The 18,546-nt window shown below is 43.7% G+C and overlaps 1 protein-coding gene across 5 annotated transcripts in view; it reads right to left on the reverse strand.

Moving 5' to 3' along the window:
• Positions 1-18,546, reverse strand: part of LOC143774327 (A.superbus venom factor 1-like) — a 247,395-nt gene that overhangs the window by 144,685 nt on the left and 84,164 nt on the right. For all 5 annotated transcript variants that reach the window (XM_077261792.1, XM_077261791.1, XM_077261793.1 and 2 more), the window contains 4 exons: positions 11,500-11,582; positions 11,313-11,400; positions 1,508-1,610; positions 254-374 (listed from right to left, as the gene is read on the reverse strand). In XM_077261792.1, the coding sequence (XP_077117907.1) occupies positions 254-374; positions 1,508-1,610; positions 11,313-11,400; positions 11,500-11,582 (395 nt within the window). The remainder of the gene's footprint in view (positions 1-253; positions 375-1,507; positions 1,611-11,312; positions 11,401-11,499; positions 11,583-18,546) is intronic.

The following is an 18,546-nucleotide window of genomic DNA, read 5'->3' on the forward strand; positions in this document are numbered from 1 at the left end:
CGATCGCGTTGCGAGGTTGCTGATACAGTGGGAGAGGGAGTCTAATTACAGTATGTGATCATTTTCTCATAGGCACCCAAATAATTTTTTTGGCATTCTACAATCTTCCTCAGAGAAATATTTTCACCCTGACCTAAAGAAATTTTTTTTAAAAAAATTAAAGGACTAAAAATATCAAAAAGACCAATTCTCGTACATTGTAGACATGATCACTGAAATTAGATGTAGATTGATTCGATCTCCCCATACTCACCAGCAGGAGTGATGAGTGTAATCGACATGTATAAGGTGTACTCCAACATGTCATCATCGTTTTTAAAGTTCTTCACAAGATCTCTACTCAACAACACAGCAACTCCTTCTCCGTCCCTAATCTAATGGAAAGAAAATGGTCAATAACTGGGAACTGGACTTTCAACAAACTTTAGATCAATCAATAGTACGAACGAATGTAAGAAGCTCTGTAACACACATTATCAGATAATTCGGCTTCCTTCTCTACTTAGTTGTCCTTTCTTCTTCTCCCCTTTGGTTTCGGAACTTACCATCCATTTGAAAAAAAACATCTCAAATTTTATCTTTTTCTAGATAAGGCAGACTCACAGCTCCTTGTAGTGTCAGGTTATACAGCCTATTATACTCTATGGAAGAGGGGAAGGGGGAAGGAGCGAGGCGCAGAGTTAGAAAACAGGCAGAGGGAGACAGAGAGGTTGTGTTGAACTTTCACATCTATACTGCCCAGTACTGCCATACAGGCTCGGACTGGCCCATAGGGTAACAGGGGAATCCCCCGATGGGCCCCTATGCAGATGATCCCCCAACCCCACTGTATGGGCAGTAATTGGCATAATTCAGTTGATTCACTCTGTACAGAAAAAAGAAGCATCTCATAATTCATTAACCACGCTACCCAGTTTATTATTATATAGAGATATAGGAAAATTTCTTAACGAGGGAAGTGTAATATTTGTATGCAAGTGAAAAGTGGGCCCCTCAATGTCAATGTTACTGGTGGGTCCTTAGCACCCCAGTCCGACACTGCTGCCATATACTGTCCTTTATCCTTCTGCATTTTCTGTCTGTGTGCTAAGGAAAAAAGGAGGAAGAATACCTTTCTGTTCTGTGATATATATGGCAGACCTCATAATAGTTAGTCTACACCTACCAGCTCAGAGGCAATTGTAAATTAAGAAACAGAGCATACGGAAGGGAAAAATGGTGAAGATACGGGATACAAGTCACATAATAGCCAAGAATACTGTTGTTTCTCATGTTCACATACATAACAGCTTATTCTGTAAAGTTACTTAAAACTATATGTATCCTTTGATTAAAAGATCAGCAAACAACAGTGGCTGAAAAAAATTAAAAAAAAAAAAAAAGTCCCTTAAGAAACTTAAAGTTTTTTTAAAAGGAAAACTGTAAAAGCTTCAGAATCAGGAGATTCTATTATTCTTTTTTATAAAGAAAGAAACACGTTCTGGATTAAAAGATATAACTTTCTCACCGGAATCCGTCTCAGGGTATTTGGTAGACTGGTCTTTACAGCATCTTTATTGACCCCAAATATTACAAAGGCCATGCCATTTACAGGACCTCCATGGAGGAACCTGACAATGAAGAGAAAACAAGAGAAATGACAGTGATGTCATAAGCTATAAAGTTGTCTGATGTACTACACAATGGAAATATCACTCATAACTAGAACATAACATACAGATATTTATCACTAATCCGAAAGACTCAGTCTTAGGGCTCATTTATACAATCCGATAGTGTTTATGGGAATGCTTGTTCCTGATATAGGCCTGTCTAACTAGGTCGGCCATCACCCGATGAACAAGCCATTTGTCTAAATGGACCCTCTAGCAGATGAGTCTATGACAAGTTTTGGATATGTTAGTAGGTAATAGGTTCACGCATCATTGCATCGCAAACCCAATTCAGGAAATATTATTTTATTAGCAAACACTTCACATTCGAGAAACACCACCAAAGCGATCAAAGGAGAATGCACAAAATTAGATGAGCATGCACATCCGAAATTAGGTATGAAACCCAGGTTTAAAACCAGAGATATAAATTAAATCAGAGTGGCGATTTTGATAAAGTTGTCCATAACACTTTTCATAAAGTATGCAAAACATTCCAGAGAGCTTCTGTTTGCCGCAAAAAAAATTAGTGTGAAAAAGGTGCTTAAGAAGAACATACCAGTTCATGAATTTGGCGCTTCTGAGTGAGATGCGCCTTTGTGAGCTGCACAAAAAATGCTGCTCCAGTCAAGGACTGGCTTATAAAATGCCCGTGTCACAGGTTTACCATGACACAGATTAACCGGAAGACCATAGCATCTGATTTCTCCTAATCCTGCGCTGAATAGAAGGACTTCACCTTCATAATAAACAGTGTAAATTTCTTTGGACAGTGCAGGGGTTAATCGGCCATGTTGAGAGTTCCTGGAGCTTAGACTCTCAGCTGTGCACTGTTAGCCACTCCCATATCCTATATAATATGGGTCCTCACTAACATACATCATCAGAGCAAGCTTTGCTACATGGCTGGAGGTTGCTGTTGGTGGTTATTTGAGTAAGTGGTTAGTGGATTTATCTGTCACTGTTGTTTGGCTTTGAGTGTGTGATAAATCCCTTTCTTCTCCTACTTTGGTTTAACTCCATTCTCCTCTCCCCGATGTATACCTCTGTTATGTGTACAGTATGTGTATTTGTATGTTTGGTGTTTTCTGTTACCCCTTTTATATTACCTTGTTAGTCTGGTTGGTGTATTACAGTACACTACTACTCCCCTCTTCCCTGGGTGGTGAAAGGGTATAGACGTAGGGCAGATTCAGGAGTTAAGGTAAGGTATGTGACCCTGGCATCTTCACCATCAGAAGTAATTAGGATAGCAGGGCGAGCTAGCATGCCCTCTAGTGTTAGGAACAGGGAAGTAGCCTGTAATAAATATAGGGGATAACTCAGGAGACTCTTTGCGTGGAACAAGACAACTACAGGACACAGTTTTATAAGTGGTAAAGTCTATATTATCACACAGTGATTCAAACAGGTGCAGAGAGAAACTCAAGTCCACAACACTTGGTGCAAATATCAAATGCAGCTTAGCAGTCTATAGGAAACTTCAAAGGAAAATGCAATCACGCAGAAAGTCTATGAAGCACAATTATTCTTGCGGATACTTGACACGAATAAGTCCTTGCTTAGTCCACAACACAGATAGATATGCTTATAAGGCAGTTCAAATCATATCTTAGCTCAACCAGGGAGACCTGGGTAATATTGTCAGGTTTTTGCAGGGAAGAAACAGCTTACATGTCCAGCAAATGCAGATTTAAGCAAACACGAGCAGCAGATGAAGGAGGATTACTGGAACTGGTGTATGCAGCAGGAACTCAGAGCAGAGTAGCAGGATAACCCCACAGGTTCACAGGAGCAGGTATATAGCCAGGGAGTAACCAGAGGTCAGGAGCTGGATGCAAGGCAGAATACTCTAGTACAGACTAAAGGCTGGGGTGGAGTTTTATAGCAGGAAGACACAGTGCACATGAGACCAAAGACGCCATCTTGGAAAAGGGCAGTAATGCACAAAAAGGTAATAAAAAATGTTCAGAGTCCTGACATAGCCCCTGCTCCCGTGACACCCGACAAGAGTCGTGACAGACGGCTTTTTTTATGAATTCAGGTGGGTGTGACAACTCCTGGTCCTGTCGGGCTTGTCCCCAGCACCACCAGCGTTGGCAGAGTAGATTAAAACTGGCATGAAAACTGCAAAAGTCACAATTTTTGTAACAACATTTTCTAACATTTCAATGCTTTTTTGCTACTTCTGTGGTGTAAAGCTGTAATGAATTGGCCCCATAATGTTATTCAACATTTTACAAGAAAGAGTGAGAGAAGCTGCTGGATGTCAAGGACAACTATAACATACTTTTTACTAGTGGAGTGGCGATCATTTGTCTTCTCTGAAAGTGCAGCGATGTCCCCAGGAGCCCTGGAGCCCTGAAAACACTTCTTGGACTCTCTCCTCACTAAGCAGTGAGATTGCATGATTACTTGCGAGATCCCACTGCTTAGTGAGTAAAGAAACCAGGAAGTCTCTGGAACATCGTTGCACAATATTAGAAGACCGATCAACACCGCTCCACCAGCAATAAGCAATCTTGGGTTTGAACCTTTGAGCCTGTGTTTTGTGGATGGCTTCTGTGTCTGCCAAGCCACTAAAAAGACACCTTGTTTCCACGCGTTTAGGTTCTGCTATTCTGGCTGCAGTCTGTTTAGCTTAACACAGGTGTTTTCATTTGTCTGTCCTATTACCTTTCTGGTGCGGCTTTATATTCTGTCCCTTTGCTGGCATTTCCTGCTGGCAATATTCTCATTTGGATGTTCAGCCATTCTGCTGTAGTTTAAACCCATTCAGTGAATTTTCACCTATGTTTTTTTTTCTTCGCTGTGTCTGTTCTTTGCTCTGCTACTATTTTCTGTTTCTTTTTAAGAATTAGGCGACATATTTTCTAACAGTACGTACTTTATACTTTAGTTTGTATTTCAAGGTCTTTATTTATTCACTCTGGGATCTTTCCTTTCTTTCAGCACACTTTCTCTTTTTTGGGTAATTCACACTCTGCTCTGCCTTCCGGTTCTTTAGAAGGAGCATGAAGCGCTCAACTGCCTTTTAGGCAGCACAGGTCCAAGTTGCCATCTTCTAGTCTGTGCTAGGGCTGCTGGAGCTGTTAAGGCTAACCACAAGGGACTGCAAGGTCAGGATCTCTAGCCTGTACAGGATCCGACAGGTGCAGTACTTAGCTTTATCTATTATCCCGAGTGACATCAAAAACACAGAGAACCAAAGGAAGCTTTTTTTCATATAAAATTAGAAAACCTTTATTATAACAATAACGACATTTTAAAAAAATACTTAAAAAATGCCAGCACATAACACAGTGATGTAAGTGCGCAATAACACAAAAGTGTAATAAAGACGCCAGAAACAATGTAATGAGACCACCTGCATGAAATAATCCTATCCCATATCAGCATAATGCCATTATATATATGGTACCGACATATTACTCCCAAGCTTGTCTACCAAAGAGTAATATGTCGGTACCATATATATAATGGCATTATGCTGATATGGGATAGGATTATTTCATGCAGGTGGTCTCATTACATTGTTTCTGGCGTCTTTATTACACTTTTGTGTTATTGCGCACTTACATCACTGTGTTATGTGCTGGCATTTTTTAAGTATTTTTTTAAAATGTCGTTATTGTTATAATAAAGGTTTTCTAATTTTATATGAAAAAAAGCTTCCTTTGGTTCTCTGTGTTTTTGATGTGACTGATTTAAGGAGGTAGACATGATTACTGTGTGACGAATGGTAGTCACAGCAAAGAATCTGGAAATTGTGTTATTCATTATCCCGAGTGAGTAGCTACACTAGCATAACAATTATATTACAGTTGTCCCGTCCTGTCTGCAGCTTCATTATCTATTATCATCACACTGGTATTTGCTCTGGTCATATCATTTTCACTCCAATCAGTTCACAGACCAGTGTGACAACTGTAGATTGTGAAGCTCTAGACAGGCAGGGAAAAAACATCTAATAAAGTATCAGTGTTTCCACGAGAGCAATGCACTTCTGGTTTTCCGACCTGCACATGCACATTAGAAGCACGTGTGGTGCAGAGGGATAAGTGAGAAGCCGTGCCATCCAAAAGATGAAAAATAAGTATAAAAAGCAAAGATTTTTAGGTAGATCCTGATTTTCAAATAAATTAGTATCGATCAAAAATATGTAAACACACAATTATATTTAATTTTTAATAAAGCTATTATTTGGGTGATAGTAGGTCGTAAAATATTGAGAATAATTAGCATAATGCTTCAGATTTTGCCAGGCATTTTAGTCTTACACATCATGAAAATTTGCTTTTCCGCTTCTTATTCATTGAAGAAATGTTAGGATGTTTGCATCCTGCAATTGGCGACCAGAACACCATTGGGCTATTGATGCATTTTTCATGTGTGTGTTTTTTTTCATTTTTGATGCTTTTTTTGTTCATTGGAATATTACTTTGATGAAATTTGTTGTGTTTATATATACTGTGACAATGCTACTCAGTTGGAAGGTATCACAGGAACCATATCTATTTAAAGTCATGCTGTTGTTTTTCAGCTTTCATAAACCACATAACAGAAAAACTTAAATACAGCCTTTGTCCGGTACAAAGTGAAACATAAAGCAATAACTCCATACAAGAGTGCTGCTTAGCCCGCCTGGCTTAGGGTACTGTCACACAGTGGCATTTTTATCGCTACGACGGCACGATTCGTGACGTTGTAGCGATATCGTTACGATCTCGCAGTGTCTGACACGCTACTGCGATCAGGCACCCTGCTGAGAATCGTACGTCGTAGCAGATCGTTTCAAACTTTCTTTCGTCGCTTGATCACCCGCTGACATCGCTGGATCGTTGTGTGTGACAGCGATCCAGCGATGTGTTCGCTGGTAACCAGGGTAAACATCGGGTAACTAAGCGCAGGGCCGCGCTTAGTAACCCGATGTTTACCGTGGTTACCAGCGTAAAAGTAAAAAAAAACAAACAGTACATACTCACCATCTGATGCCCGTCAGGTCCCTTGCTGTCTGCTTCCTGCTCTGACTGAATCCGGCCGTACAGTGAGAGCACATCACAGCGGCGACGTCACCGCTGTGATCTGCTCTCACTTTCCGGCCGGCAGACAGTCAGAGAGGAAAGCAGACGGCAAGGGCCTGACGGGCATCAGATAGTGAGTATGTACGGTTTTTTTTTTTTTTACTTTTACGCTGGTAACCACGGTAAACATCGGGTTACTAAGCGCGGCCCTGCGCTTAGTTACCCGATGTTTACCCTGGTTACCCGGGGACTTCGGCATCGCTCCAGCGCCGTGATTGCACAGTGTGACCGCAGTCTACGACGCTGGAGCGATAATCATACGATCGCTGCGACGTCACGGATCGTGCCGTCGTAGCGATGTAAATGGTACTGTGTGACGGTACCCTTAGAGTCCAGCTACTTAATCCTTTAGCACTTAATCCAGGAGATCTGCACACCTTCATACACACAGACATGTGTGAGAAAAATAGGTATCATTTTACAAAGGCAACCACTCCCAAGGGTGGAGATATGGTGAGCAGCCGTCTCTCTCAACTGTTCAGCTGCTCATAATAAACCTGTCATGGCCGATTAACTTCTTTTAATCCCATCGTACAAAAGCTTTACTCCAAGTTTATCTTCCATGCACTAGGTGCTCTAAAGCAACCTAATATACCTCCCCTCTGTCTAAACTCATGGGCTTGGCACCTTCTACAACTAGACATGGGATTTTTGAGAGGGCATCGGCATTATCATGTAACTCCCGGCTCTATGTTCCACATGGCAGCGGAAATTCTTCAGGGCTAAAAACCCTCATCCACCTAAGTGGAGCATGGTCTGACACTAATTAAAAAATTTTTCCCTAACAGATAGAATCAACATGTATCCATCGCCCACTTTATGGCCAAGCATTACTTTTCCCCAATGGGATAATTTTTCTCACATGCCAACAGTTTCCTACTCAGATAGAGAACAGGGTGCTTTTCTCCGTGTATCTCCTGAGAAAGGACTGCTCCTAATTCGACTTCTTAGGCGTCCATTTGGAGAACAAATTCCTTCTTAAAAACAGGGGAAATCAGGATGTTTACACAGAGCTACTTTCAGTTTTTGAAAGGGTCTTCACCTCAGACGTCCATTTGGAGGTCGGACAGGGGTGCGGCCACCATGGCAAAATTTGGAATGAACCTCCTGTAGTACCTTATGATTCCCAGAAACAACCCTAACTTGTTTTTTTTTTTTAAGTGGATTCAGACAGCTCTGGATTACATCTAATTTATTGATCTGGGGTTTGATTTTGCTTCTATCTACTACATTTCCAAAGTTTCTGACCTCCTCTTTCCATATGGCACATTTTTGTTTTATTTATAGAGAACCCCACCTTCCTGAAAGCATCAAACACTGCCTGGACCTTTCTCTAATGACTCCCCCAATCTGGGCTGAAGATTACAATATCATCCAGGTATGCCTCAGCATAATTCTTATGGGGTGTGAGGATCCGGTCAGTGGCGCTCTGGAAGGTGGCCAGAGCTTCCTACAGTCCAAACGGAATCCAAACATAATGGAAGCAACCGTCGGGCATAGAGAAATCAGTTTTCTCCTTGGCTTCATGTGATATGGGGATTTGCCAATATTCCTTTGTTCGATACAAGGTGGTTATGTACCTTGCCGACTCAAGTCTCTCAATCAGCTCATCAACACGCGGCATCAGATATGCGTCAAACTTGGAGACTTCATTCAGCTTCTGATAATCATTACAGAATCTCCATTCTCCATCAGGATTTGGATCAAGGTGTCATGTCGGACGCTGTTCACAATAGGGCGTCCGACAGACAGCGGTAATTCCACATACGTCCACTACACGCTCAGTGGCGTCGGCTAGTCTTTATCCAGCTTGCTCGGGGTTAATCTAGCTGGTAATCAGGTTGGAGGCTGGGTCATGCCCACGGCCTTTAAATAGTCGTGCTGGACTGTGGGCGTCGCCGATTATAGCTTGTGCTTTGTGCCTAGTGATTCCGGTCTGGAGTGGTGGTCTTGTTGTAGGAATATTGTATCTGGTGGTGTATTATCCTTTGTCATATTCCTCCTTCCTATATTTGTATTTGTTTTGCCCTGTGCACATTATAGTGTATTCCTGTGTGTCTGCGGCGTGGTGCGTTTTTCAGTTTTCCCTGTCTGTGCTTTCTGTGGGGATTGGTGTGTGGTCTCTTCACTGGGTGGCGGGTGGTGGTTTCAGCTTAGGGCTGAAACAGGAGTCAGGGTCAGGCCTGGTGGCCCAGACATGCACACCTTTAGTGTAACTTCTGGGAAAGGGACAGACAGGGTTTCCCTAGCCTGAGGGATATCGCAGGAGCCCGGGTAATCAGCCTTAGTCTACCCAGTACCCCCGTGACATTATAATCAGCCCAAAAGAAAAAAATATATATTTTTTTTTTTGTATGTCATGGATCCCATCACTTCCATAACCCGCCAGTTGGAGGCGCTGTCCTTACTGGTCACTGAATTGAAGGGGGAAGTTCAGCAACAGGGTCTTGTGGTAGCTAAAGTGCAAGTGGAAACTGCAGGTAGAGTTGCAGAGCCAAAAATCCCTTTACCAGAGAAGTTTGCTGGGGAACGCAGTAAATTTGTTGTTTTCCGTGAAGCTTGCAAATTATATTTTCGTATGCGCCCGCTTTCCTCAGGTAATGAGGCTCAGCGTGTGGGCTTGGTTTTGTCATTACTGAACGGAGACCCCCAAGCATGGGCGTTTTCATTACCTTCTGATTCAGCTGCATTTAACTCAGTGGAGAGTTTTTTCTGCTCTTGGACTCATATATGATGATCCTGACAGATTGGCTCTAGCAGAATCTAAAATACGCGCTCTCCGCCAGGGGGAGCGAATGGCGGAGGATTACTGTTCTGAATTTCACCGCTGAGCGGTGGACACACAATGGAATGACCCGGCGCTGCGGAGTCAGTTTGTATATGGGGTTTCGAGAAGGGTTAAACACAAGGACAATTGGAGTAGACCACCCGCTCTTAGGTTCCTCAATGATCCAGAGATTTAGCATGTGCTTCACTTCCTCAGAGATCAGTTTTTGACAGGCATCTGGAATTCAGTAGGGATTCTAATTCACATGCACATGGGATTCTCTCAGAACCTCTTGTTCTATGACATTGTACACCCCGGTAAATCTGAGAACACGTCCTGGTTTTCATATAGCAATTCCCAACATTGCTGTTTTGGGGCCTTCGACAGTGTCTTGGCTATTGTGATGTCTTCAATGTCCCCTTCTGACTCAACCAGCAAACATGGAGTTTCAGAAGGGTCTCTTTCTTGCCATGCCTTGATGGGTACTGGAATGAGGAGTTTACGGAAGTGAGAGGTGGGAGCAGTTAACTGGCAGGTGGAACAGGATTTGCAGTACCTTAGGATTTCCTGGTGACATCCGGGACAATAAAACCTCCACCTGACCCATTATGGGCTTTTGTAAACACCTAGATGGCCACCCCATACATGTGAATGGGTCCTGTCCAACACCGTCCAACTATAGGGTCTTGGTACCAACTATTGCTCCACTGTTTCCTTTCTGACCTAAGTAACCCAGTACAATAAGTCCCCATGTATCATAAGATAAGGAAATCTGGTGTTAGCACCCGACTCCTGTGTTATGCAGTTTGTAACAATTACATTATTGAACTCTTCTTTTAGAGTTAGTCTAATAGCACAGTCATTTGCAGACTATTCACTTTTACAGCACAAGCACAGGACAAGCTTGGAGCCCCTTGCCAGGTGGACAGCCAACGCTGCAAGCTAAATATGGCTAAACCCTCGGCATAACCTTCAACACCCCCTTGGAATTTGAACGACCCATCCCCTTTTAAGCCTCTGCCCCCTGATGGGACCCCGAGTATGGAGTGGGTTACCTCATGAAGGAACTGTCGACCCCCTGATACATTTCGACCAAGCTGACCAAGACATCAGAGTTCAGGGATTTCCTTGTGCAACCCAAGTCTGCATCAGGCTCGGAAGGGAATGCATGAATTGGTCCATTCCTCCATAGTTTCTGGTGCTGCTCCCTGGCCTATAGCCTCCTTCACCCATGATATGCAGTACTTCTGTAGCAGTCACAGGTGATCACCTCGGAATGCTGCCCGGACTTCTAACACCAAATGTAGCAATGCTACTGACTTGGGAGAAATCTGAGGTATCACATTAACCGTTTAATTGTCTGGCTGGTTTATTTCAGGCTTCATAAACCCCTTCACTGAAAAACTTAAAGCCTTTGTCCAGCACAAAGTGAAACATAAAGTAAAAATTCCTACAATAGTGCTGGTTAGCCCCCCTGGCTAAGAATCCAGCTTCATAGTCTTTTAGCAAAGGCACTCAATCCAGGAGGTCTGCACACCTCCATATACACAGACATGTGTGAGACAAACAGGATGAAGATATGGTGAGCCGCCGTCTCTCCCAACTCTTCAGCTGTTCATCATCAACCTATCATGGTTGACTAACCCCCTTTTACTAATCCATTACTCTAAGTTTATCTCCCAACCACTAGGTATAGATTTTTTTCTAGGATACAGTATGAGCTGTAATTACAAGCTGTTATTTTAATTTCTTTCCAGATAATAAAATATAATCAGACACTCCTATTTTCCATTCACTCTGTGCACTTACTTTGCTTTAATATTCACTGTAAACTCAGTATCGTCCACATAGAAATATTTCTTCTCTGGAATCAGCGTAATCTCATATGAGGGTGGAACTATATAGCAAAAAAGTAGATAGTGTTAAAAGTGCTGAAAGAACTGACTATAACTATAAATTGATATTACCAGCATGTCCTATAGTAACATTATCTTACCAAATTCCTTCACCTCAAAGTTTGTGGAGCCAATTTGCACTGAAGTGTCTTCATATTTTGCGGATATGGTCCAAACACCCAAGCTGCAGGGGAAATAAATAGGGCAATATAACGCATAAGAACAGTATCACACTTTTTATTTTTATTTCATACACAACAATTAAAAACAGCAGAAACCGTGTTAGAACCAATCTTCTGTGTCACTGTCTCTGACGGCATTGATTCCTCTACTGTTACACAGCTAAGCTTCCATTTAGATGGGCTGATAGTTGGTAAACAATCGTTCATAGGAATGCTCATTCCTGATTATTGTCTTCTATAAACATGCCATCAAGTACCAAACATAAATTGATTTTTTTAAGTAGAACCCCGGATGAAGCTGGGCGAAACGCGTTTCAGAATCTGTGCTTGAAACTGGTATATTTACCATATATACCAATATGGGTGGTTGGTATTCAGTAATTCATTTTGCATGTTTTTATTAGAGGTGTTACGAATCAGGTCTTGTGGATTCGTCCATCAGCTAAGTCAGTCATTTCTGGCCTCTAGACACAAGCTGTGAGAACCGCCTCTTACCTGATGGCAACAGCTGCTCTTCTTCTTTCCCCTTTCATTGCAGTGACATTGGCAAACCAGGCCAGCTAATCACAATAAGAGCCATAGACGCCGCAGGTAAGTTAGATCTCATGACTCTTGTCCAATGACCGGTGGTTACTGACCTGACCAGTGCACTAGGTGGCGATAATTGATTCTTAGCAACTCTAGTTATTACCTTTTGAGCTATTTATTTGATATTAATTTATTATTATCATTATTGTTTGACCACTGATTGATATATTTTTTCTCAACTGGTTGTCAGTGGGCAAATTTACAAAATCAGCAAGGGATCAAATAATTATTTCCTTCACTGTAACCCCTTGTTCTCATTTATCGTTTTGTTTATAGGTGTATTGATTTTTAAGCAAACTTAAAAGATCCTTTTTTCGAAAGAAGATTGTCCTGTGTAAACAGTACATATGCTGACAATAATTTCAGCATCCATACACCGAGAACGATTACATTAAAGGTAGTGATGAGCGAGTGTACTCGTTGCTCGGGTTTTCCAGAGCACGCTCGGGTGATCTCCGAGTGGGGTCCATTTTCTCACTCTATTCTTTGCAAAAGTGAAAAAATTGGGGCTAAAGCAAAATTTTAGACGAAAAATTAATATTTTCTTTCATTCCATTTTGTATTAATTCTTGTGTAGCACCTGAAAAGTTAAAAAACTTCCTGGCAACAGTTTTGAAGTATTTGAGGGGTGTGCGGTTTTTTATAATGGTATCACTTTTGTGGAGTTTCCAATATATAGGACCATCAAAGTCCATTTAAATCTGAATAGGTCTCTAAAGAAAACTACCGTATATACTCGAGTATAAGCCGAGATTTTCAGCCCAAATTTTTGGGCTGAAAGTGCCCCTCTCGGCTTATACTCGAGTCACGGTCGGCGGGTGAGGGGGAGAGGGCGCTGAGGCATACTTACCTGCTTCCGGCGCTCCTGGCGCTCCCCCTGCCCGTTCCACGGTCTCCGGGTGCCGCAGCTCTTCCCCTGTTCAGCGGTCACGTGGGACCGCTCATTAGAGAAATGAATATGGACTCCACTCCCATAGGGGCGGAGCCGCCTATTCATTTCTCTAATCAGCGGTAACGGTGACCGCTGACAGAGGAAGAGGCTGCGGCACCAAAGACCAGCTGTCCGGGGAAAGGAGCGGGACGCCGGGAGCAGGTAAGTATGTCATATTCACCTGTCCGCGTTCCACACGCCGGGCGCTGCTCTGTCTTCCCGGCGTCTCTCTCTCCGCTCTGACTGTGCAGGTCAGAGGGCGCGATGACGCATATAGTGTGCGCGCCGCCCTCTGCCTGATCAGTCAGTGCAGAGAGACGCTGGGACGGGACGCTAAGGAGCTGCAAGCAAGAGAGGTGAGTATGTGTTTTATTATTTTTATTGCAGCAGCAGCAGCTGCACAGCTTTCTATGGCACAGCTTTCTATGGCACATCTATGGGGCAATAAGGAATGGTGCAGAGCACTATATGGCACAGCTATGGGGCAATAATGAACGGTGCAGAGCACTATATGGCACAGCTATGGGGCAATTATGAACGGTGCAGAGCACTATATGGCACAGCTATGGGGCAATTATGAACGGTGCAGAGCACTATATGGCACAGCTATGGGGCAATTATGAATGGTGCAGAGCGCTATGGGGCAATTATGAACGGTGCACAGCTTTCTATGGCACAGCTTTCTATGGCACATCTATGGGGCAATAATGAACGGTGCAGAGCACTATATGGCACAGCTATGGGGCAATAAGGAGCGGTGCAGAGCACTATATGGCACAGCTATGGGGCAATAAGGAACGGTGCAGAGCACTATATGGCACAGCTATGGGGCAATAATGAACGGTGCAGAGCACTATATGGCACAGCTATGGGGCAATAATGAACGGTGCAGAGCACTATATGGCACAGCTATGGGGAAATAATGAACGGTGCAGAGCACTATATGGCACAGCTATGGGGCAATTATGAATGGTGCACAGCTTTCTATGGCACAGCTATGGGGCAATTATGAACGGTGCAGAGCACTATATGGCACAGCTATGGGGCAATAATGAAGGGTGCAGAGCACTATATGGCACAGCTTTCTATGGTACAGCTATGGGGCAATAATGAATGGTGCAGAGCACTATATGGAACAGCTATGGGGCCATAATGAACGGTATGGAGCATCTATTTTTATTTTTGAAATTCATCGGTAGCTGCTGCATTTTCCACCCTAGGCTTATACTCGAGTCAATACGTTTTCCCAGTTTTTTGTGGCAAAATTAGGGGGTCGGCTTATACTCGGGTCGGCTTATACTCGAGTATATACGGTAGCTTACAAAAAGGTAGATATGTAAAGGGATCCAAAAAGGAAATAACATTGGAAAAATTCCCCCATTTCAAAGTTTAAAGGGTAAACCTTTAATGGAAATGCATTACAAAGACAAAAATCAAAAACAGTAAAAAACAGAAGGGCCAATAATTTCAATGAGTTAAAAAATAGGGGGTAAGAGTTGTGACAATCCCACTAAGAAATTCCTAGATGGCCCTAACTATTGGCCCTGGTTACATTATGCATTTAGTGGTATCGTTGTCCTTTATGGTACATTATATCGTACGGTATCTGCTTTGAGAGCTACACATTTTAGGGATTATTAGGGGGTATTAGGGCCTAGGCCATGCTGAGCGGGCGCCATCGCTTGCGTTGCCTTTTTAGAGCTCCAACCACAGCGATCAGGCAGGGCAAGGGCCATCTAGAGATTTCTTTATGGGATTGTCACAACTCTAACTCCCTATTTTGTTTACTGACTGAATCTATTGCCACTTTTTTTCCGCTTCTGTTTTTTTGCCTTTTTAATGCATATCCATTAAAAATTTACACTTTTAACTTTGAAGTGAGGGATTTTTTCCAGTGTTAGGTCTCTAAAGAGAAAGATTTTATAAGTTTCATGAAAAAATAAAAAAAGCTGCTAAACTTTTAACCCTTCTAACGTTCTAACAAAATAAAATGAAGTTTAAGATATTATATTTCTGTAAAGTAGACACGCGGGAAATCTTATTTATTCATTATTTTCTGTAGCATGCAGGGGCGGATTATAAGAGGGTCAATCTGGGCGGTAGCCCAGGGCCCAATGGTGTGGGGGGGCCCTGAGCTACCGCACAGATTGACCCTCTTATAATCCGCCCCTGCATGCTACAGAAAATAATGAATAAATAAGATTTCCCGCATGTCTACTTTACAGCTCTATAATTTCTTAAACTTCATTTTATTTTGTTAGAACGGTTAAAAGTTTAGCAGCTTTTTTTATTTTTTCATGAAACTTATAAAATCTTTCTCTTTTCTCATCTGCTCACCGGGCCCCTACCGGCGCTGCGGCGGTTCCTACTGACGTGCGGGTGCGCGCCCGCATGTCAATAGTTAACAACAGCCGCCAGCCAATTGGAGGCTGGCAGCTGAAGTCGGCCGCAGGCGCAGCGCACACGTCGCCGGCGTCTGACGTCATTGTCAGTCGCCGGCGAGTCCACGCTGCTGGAGGGAGCTCGCCGCTGGAGCGCCTGTCAGGTGAGGAGAACTCATTTTTTTTGTTTTTTTTTGCGAACGGCAATCCGGGGGGCCCGGGGCAATATGCTGGAGACACTGGGGCAGATTGCTGGAGACACTGGGGGCAATGCTGGAGACACTGGGGCAGATTGCTGGACACACTGGGGACAATGCTGGACACACTGGGGGCAATGCTGGAGACACTGGGGCAATGCTGGAGACACTGGGGCAATGCTGGAGACACTGGGGGCAATGCTGGAGACACTGGGGCAGATGATTGCTGGAGACACTGGGGGCAATGCTGGAGACACGGGGGCAATGCTGGAGACACTGGGGCAATGCTGGAGACACTGGGGCAGATTACTGGACACACTGGGGGCAATGCTGGAGGACACACTGGGGCAGATGATTGCTGGAGACACTGGGGCAATGCTGGAGACACTGGGGCAGATTGCTGGACACACTGGGGGCAATGCTGGAGACACTGGGGCAGATTGCTGGACACACTGGGGGCAATGCTGGAGGACACACTGGGGCAGATGATTGCTGGACACACTGGGGGCAATGCTGGAGACACTGGGGGCAATGCTGGATACACTGGGGCAATGCTGGAGACACTGGGGGCAATGCTGGAGACACTGGGGGCAATGCTGGAGACACTGGGGGCAATGCTGGAGACACTGGGGCAATGCTGGAGACACTGGGGACAATGCTGGAGACACTGGGACAATGCTGGAGACACTGGGGCAATGCTGGAGACACTGGGGGCAATGCTGGAGACACTGGGACAGATTGCTGGACACACTGGGGGCAATGCTGGAGGACACACTGGGGCAGATGATTGCTGGAGACACTGGGGGCAATGCTGGAGACACTGGGGGCAATGCTGGAGACACTGGGGCAATGCTGGAGACACTGGGGGCAATGCTGGAGGACACACTGGGGCAGATGTGTTATGATCCGGTGACCTTGGAGCCGCATGAGAGACTTTCTCAGGAGTAGGTGGTACCTGTACTGACCGCAAACCCTAAACTGACACCGCAACTAGAAGTAGCCGTGGGGTGTACCTAACATGTCCTAGACACCTCGACACAGCCGGAGGACTAAATACCCCTATAGGTGGAAATGGGAATTCTATCTTGCCTCAGAGCAGAACACCAAAGGATAGGCAGCCCCCCACAAATATTGACTGTGAGTATAAGAGGAAAGACACACCCAGGCAGAAAAACAGACTTTAGCAAAAGAGGCACTTCTAGCTAAATAGAAAAGGATAGGACAGAATTCTAAGCGGTCAGTATTAAAATCCTAAAAATATCCACAGCAGAAAATACAAATATACTACATCTAACTAAAGACATAGTGTGAAGGAAGAAATTAAGAAAGGTTCTCCATTTTGTGCTTTTCGACTCCATTTTGTTGTTTTTATATAAATTTTGTTAGTAGGCTAAAGTTTACAGCTGTTATGAGACCTTGATGAGACCTTGATTGTTGCAATCTAAACAGAATATGAGACTGAGGGTGTATTGTTCTATGAAGCTTTGACGCACAGATTGTTCCTGCATTCTTATAGGCTAAGAACTGTGAGCATGTTCTTATGCTGATTGGTTGAAGTATAATTTCTATGACAATGATAAGTCATACAGAATAAACGGGGGCCAGAGAGATCAGCTTGATCCCCCCAAACAGAGACACACGTCTCCGTCTGGTCATTTTCAGTTGCCGGCAACACCTTATATATTAATTTGGAAATCACTGGGTTAACCGTGAAGGATCACTTTAGATCCTCCCTCAACAGTTGGCGCCCAACGTGGGGCTCCAAGCAGGAACGCTTCTGCCCCCCGGAGGACAACAAGACAAAGGACCCTCGGACCGGACACAGGCACTGGAAAATTGGGACTGATCATCCCCCACAACAACCACGGTAAGTTGGCAGTTATACTGTCCAGACTGACCGTTTGGTGTGGTTTTCCTGTGTTTGTTGCTGCAAAGAGGATCTGAGGTTTGTCCCCGGAGGTGGGATGATTTTTGGGTGAAATCATATAGAGGTGTAGTTCCGTTGGAAGCCCAGTGCTCGAACCGTACCTCATAAGGGACGGACACCCCGGATTGACCAGTGATGTAATTCTCTTTACAGTCAAAATATCCTGAATTCCTGATCACTGTTAGAATCAGGCGCGGTGAGGTGATCGAAGATTGGGTAGGATACGTAACTCAGGTTTATATTGATTTAAATATATCCAGGGGTGTCCGGAGGGAAAGTCTAAGACGCCCTCCTCCTTTCACTGAGTACCCTTGGACAAAGCATTTCACTGCGAAACGCGCGTCGGGTGTGGTGGGTCTCCAGGAGCGCTCTATAGGTAACACTATATACACTTTGTATTTACTCTATATTGTATTTACCTTATAATTTTCTACTTAGATCTCTCTTTGCATATATGTATATGGTCACTTGGCACATATGTTATGTATTAGCATTTAGTTTTTACTATATTTGAGAGTGGTTCTCCTGGATAGCCCACCTTCTTGTTCCTGTATTGTGGATTTTATTCATCACTGTTTTTATATGTATTGTTAATAAAGTATTTATGGTTTTTACTTGATATTGTGTGAAGGATGACTTTTTGGTGTTGCAAAGCTACGGCTAAGACAACGGCGAAGAAACTGATGGCTGAGATCATATGCAGGTATGGAGTTCCTGAAGTCATTGAAAGCGATCGGGGCTCCCATTTTACTGGAGAGATCATGTCACAGGTAATGGCAGCACTGGGGGTAAGTCAAGCATTGCATACTCCATCCACAGAGTAGTGGAAGAGTGGAGAGACTAAATGGAATTTTTAAGCTTAAAATCCAGAAGGCAATGGCAGAGACTGGTAAGCCATGGACAGAATGCCTTCCTCTAGCTTTGTTTTCAGTAAGATATACC

This window comes from Ranitomeya variabilis, chromosome 5 (assembly GCF_051348905.1).
Source record: "Ranitomeya variabilis isolate aRanVar5 chromosome 5, aRanVar5.hap1, whole genome shotgun sequence".
In the NCBI taxonomy this organism is placed as follows: domain Eukaryota; kingdom Metazoa; phylum Chordata; class Amphibia; order Anura; family Dendrobatidae; genus Ranitomeya; species Ranitomeya variabilis.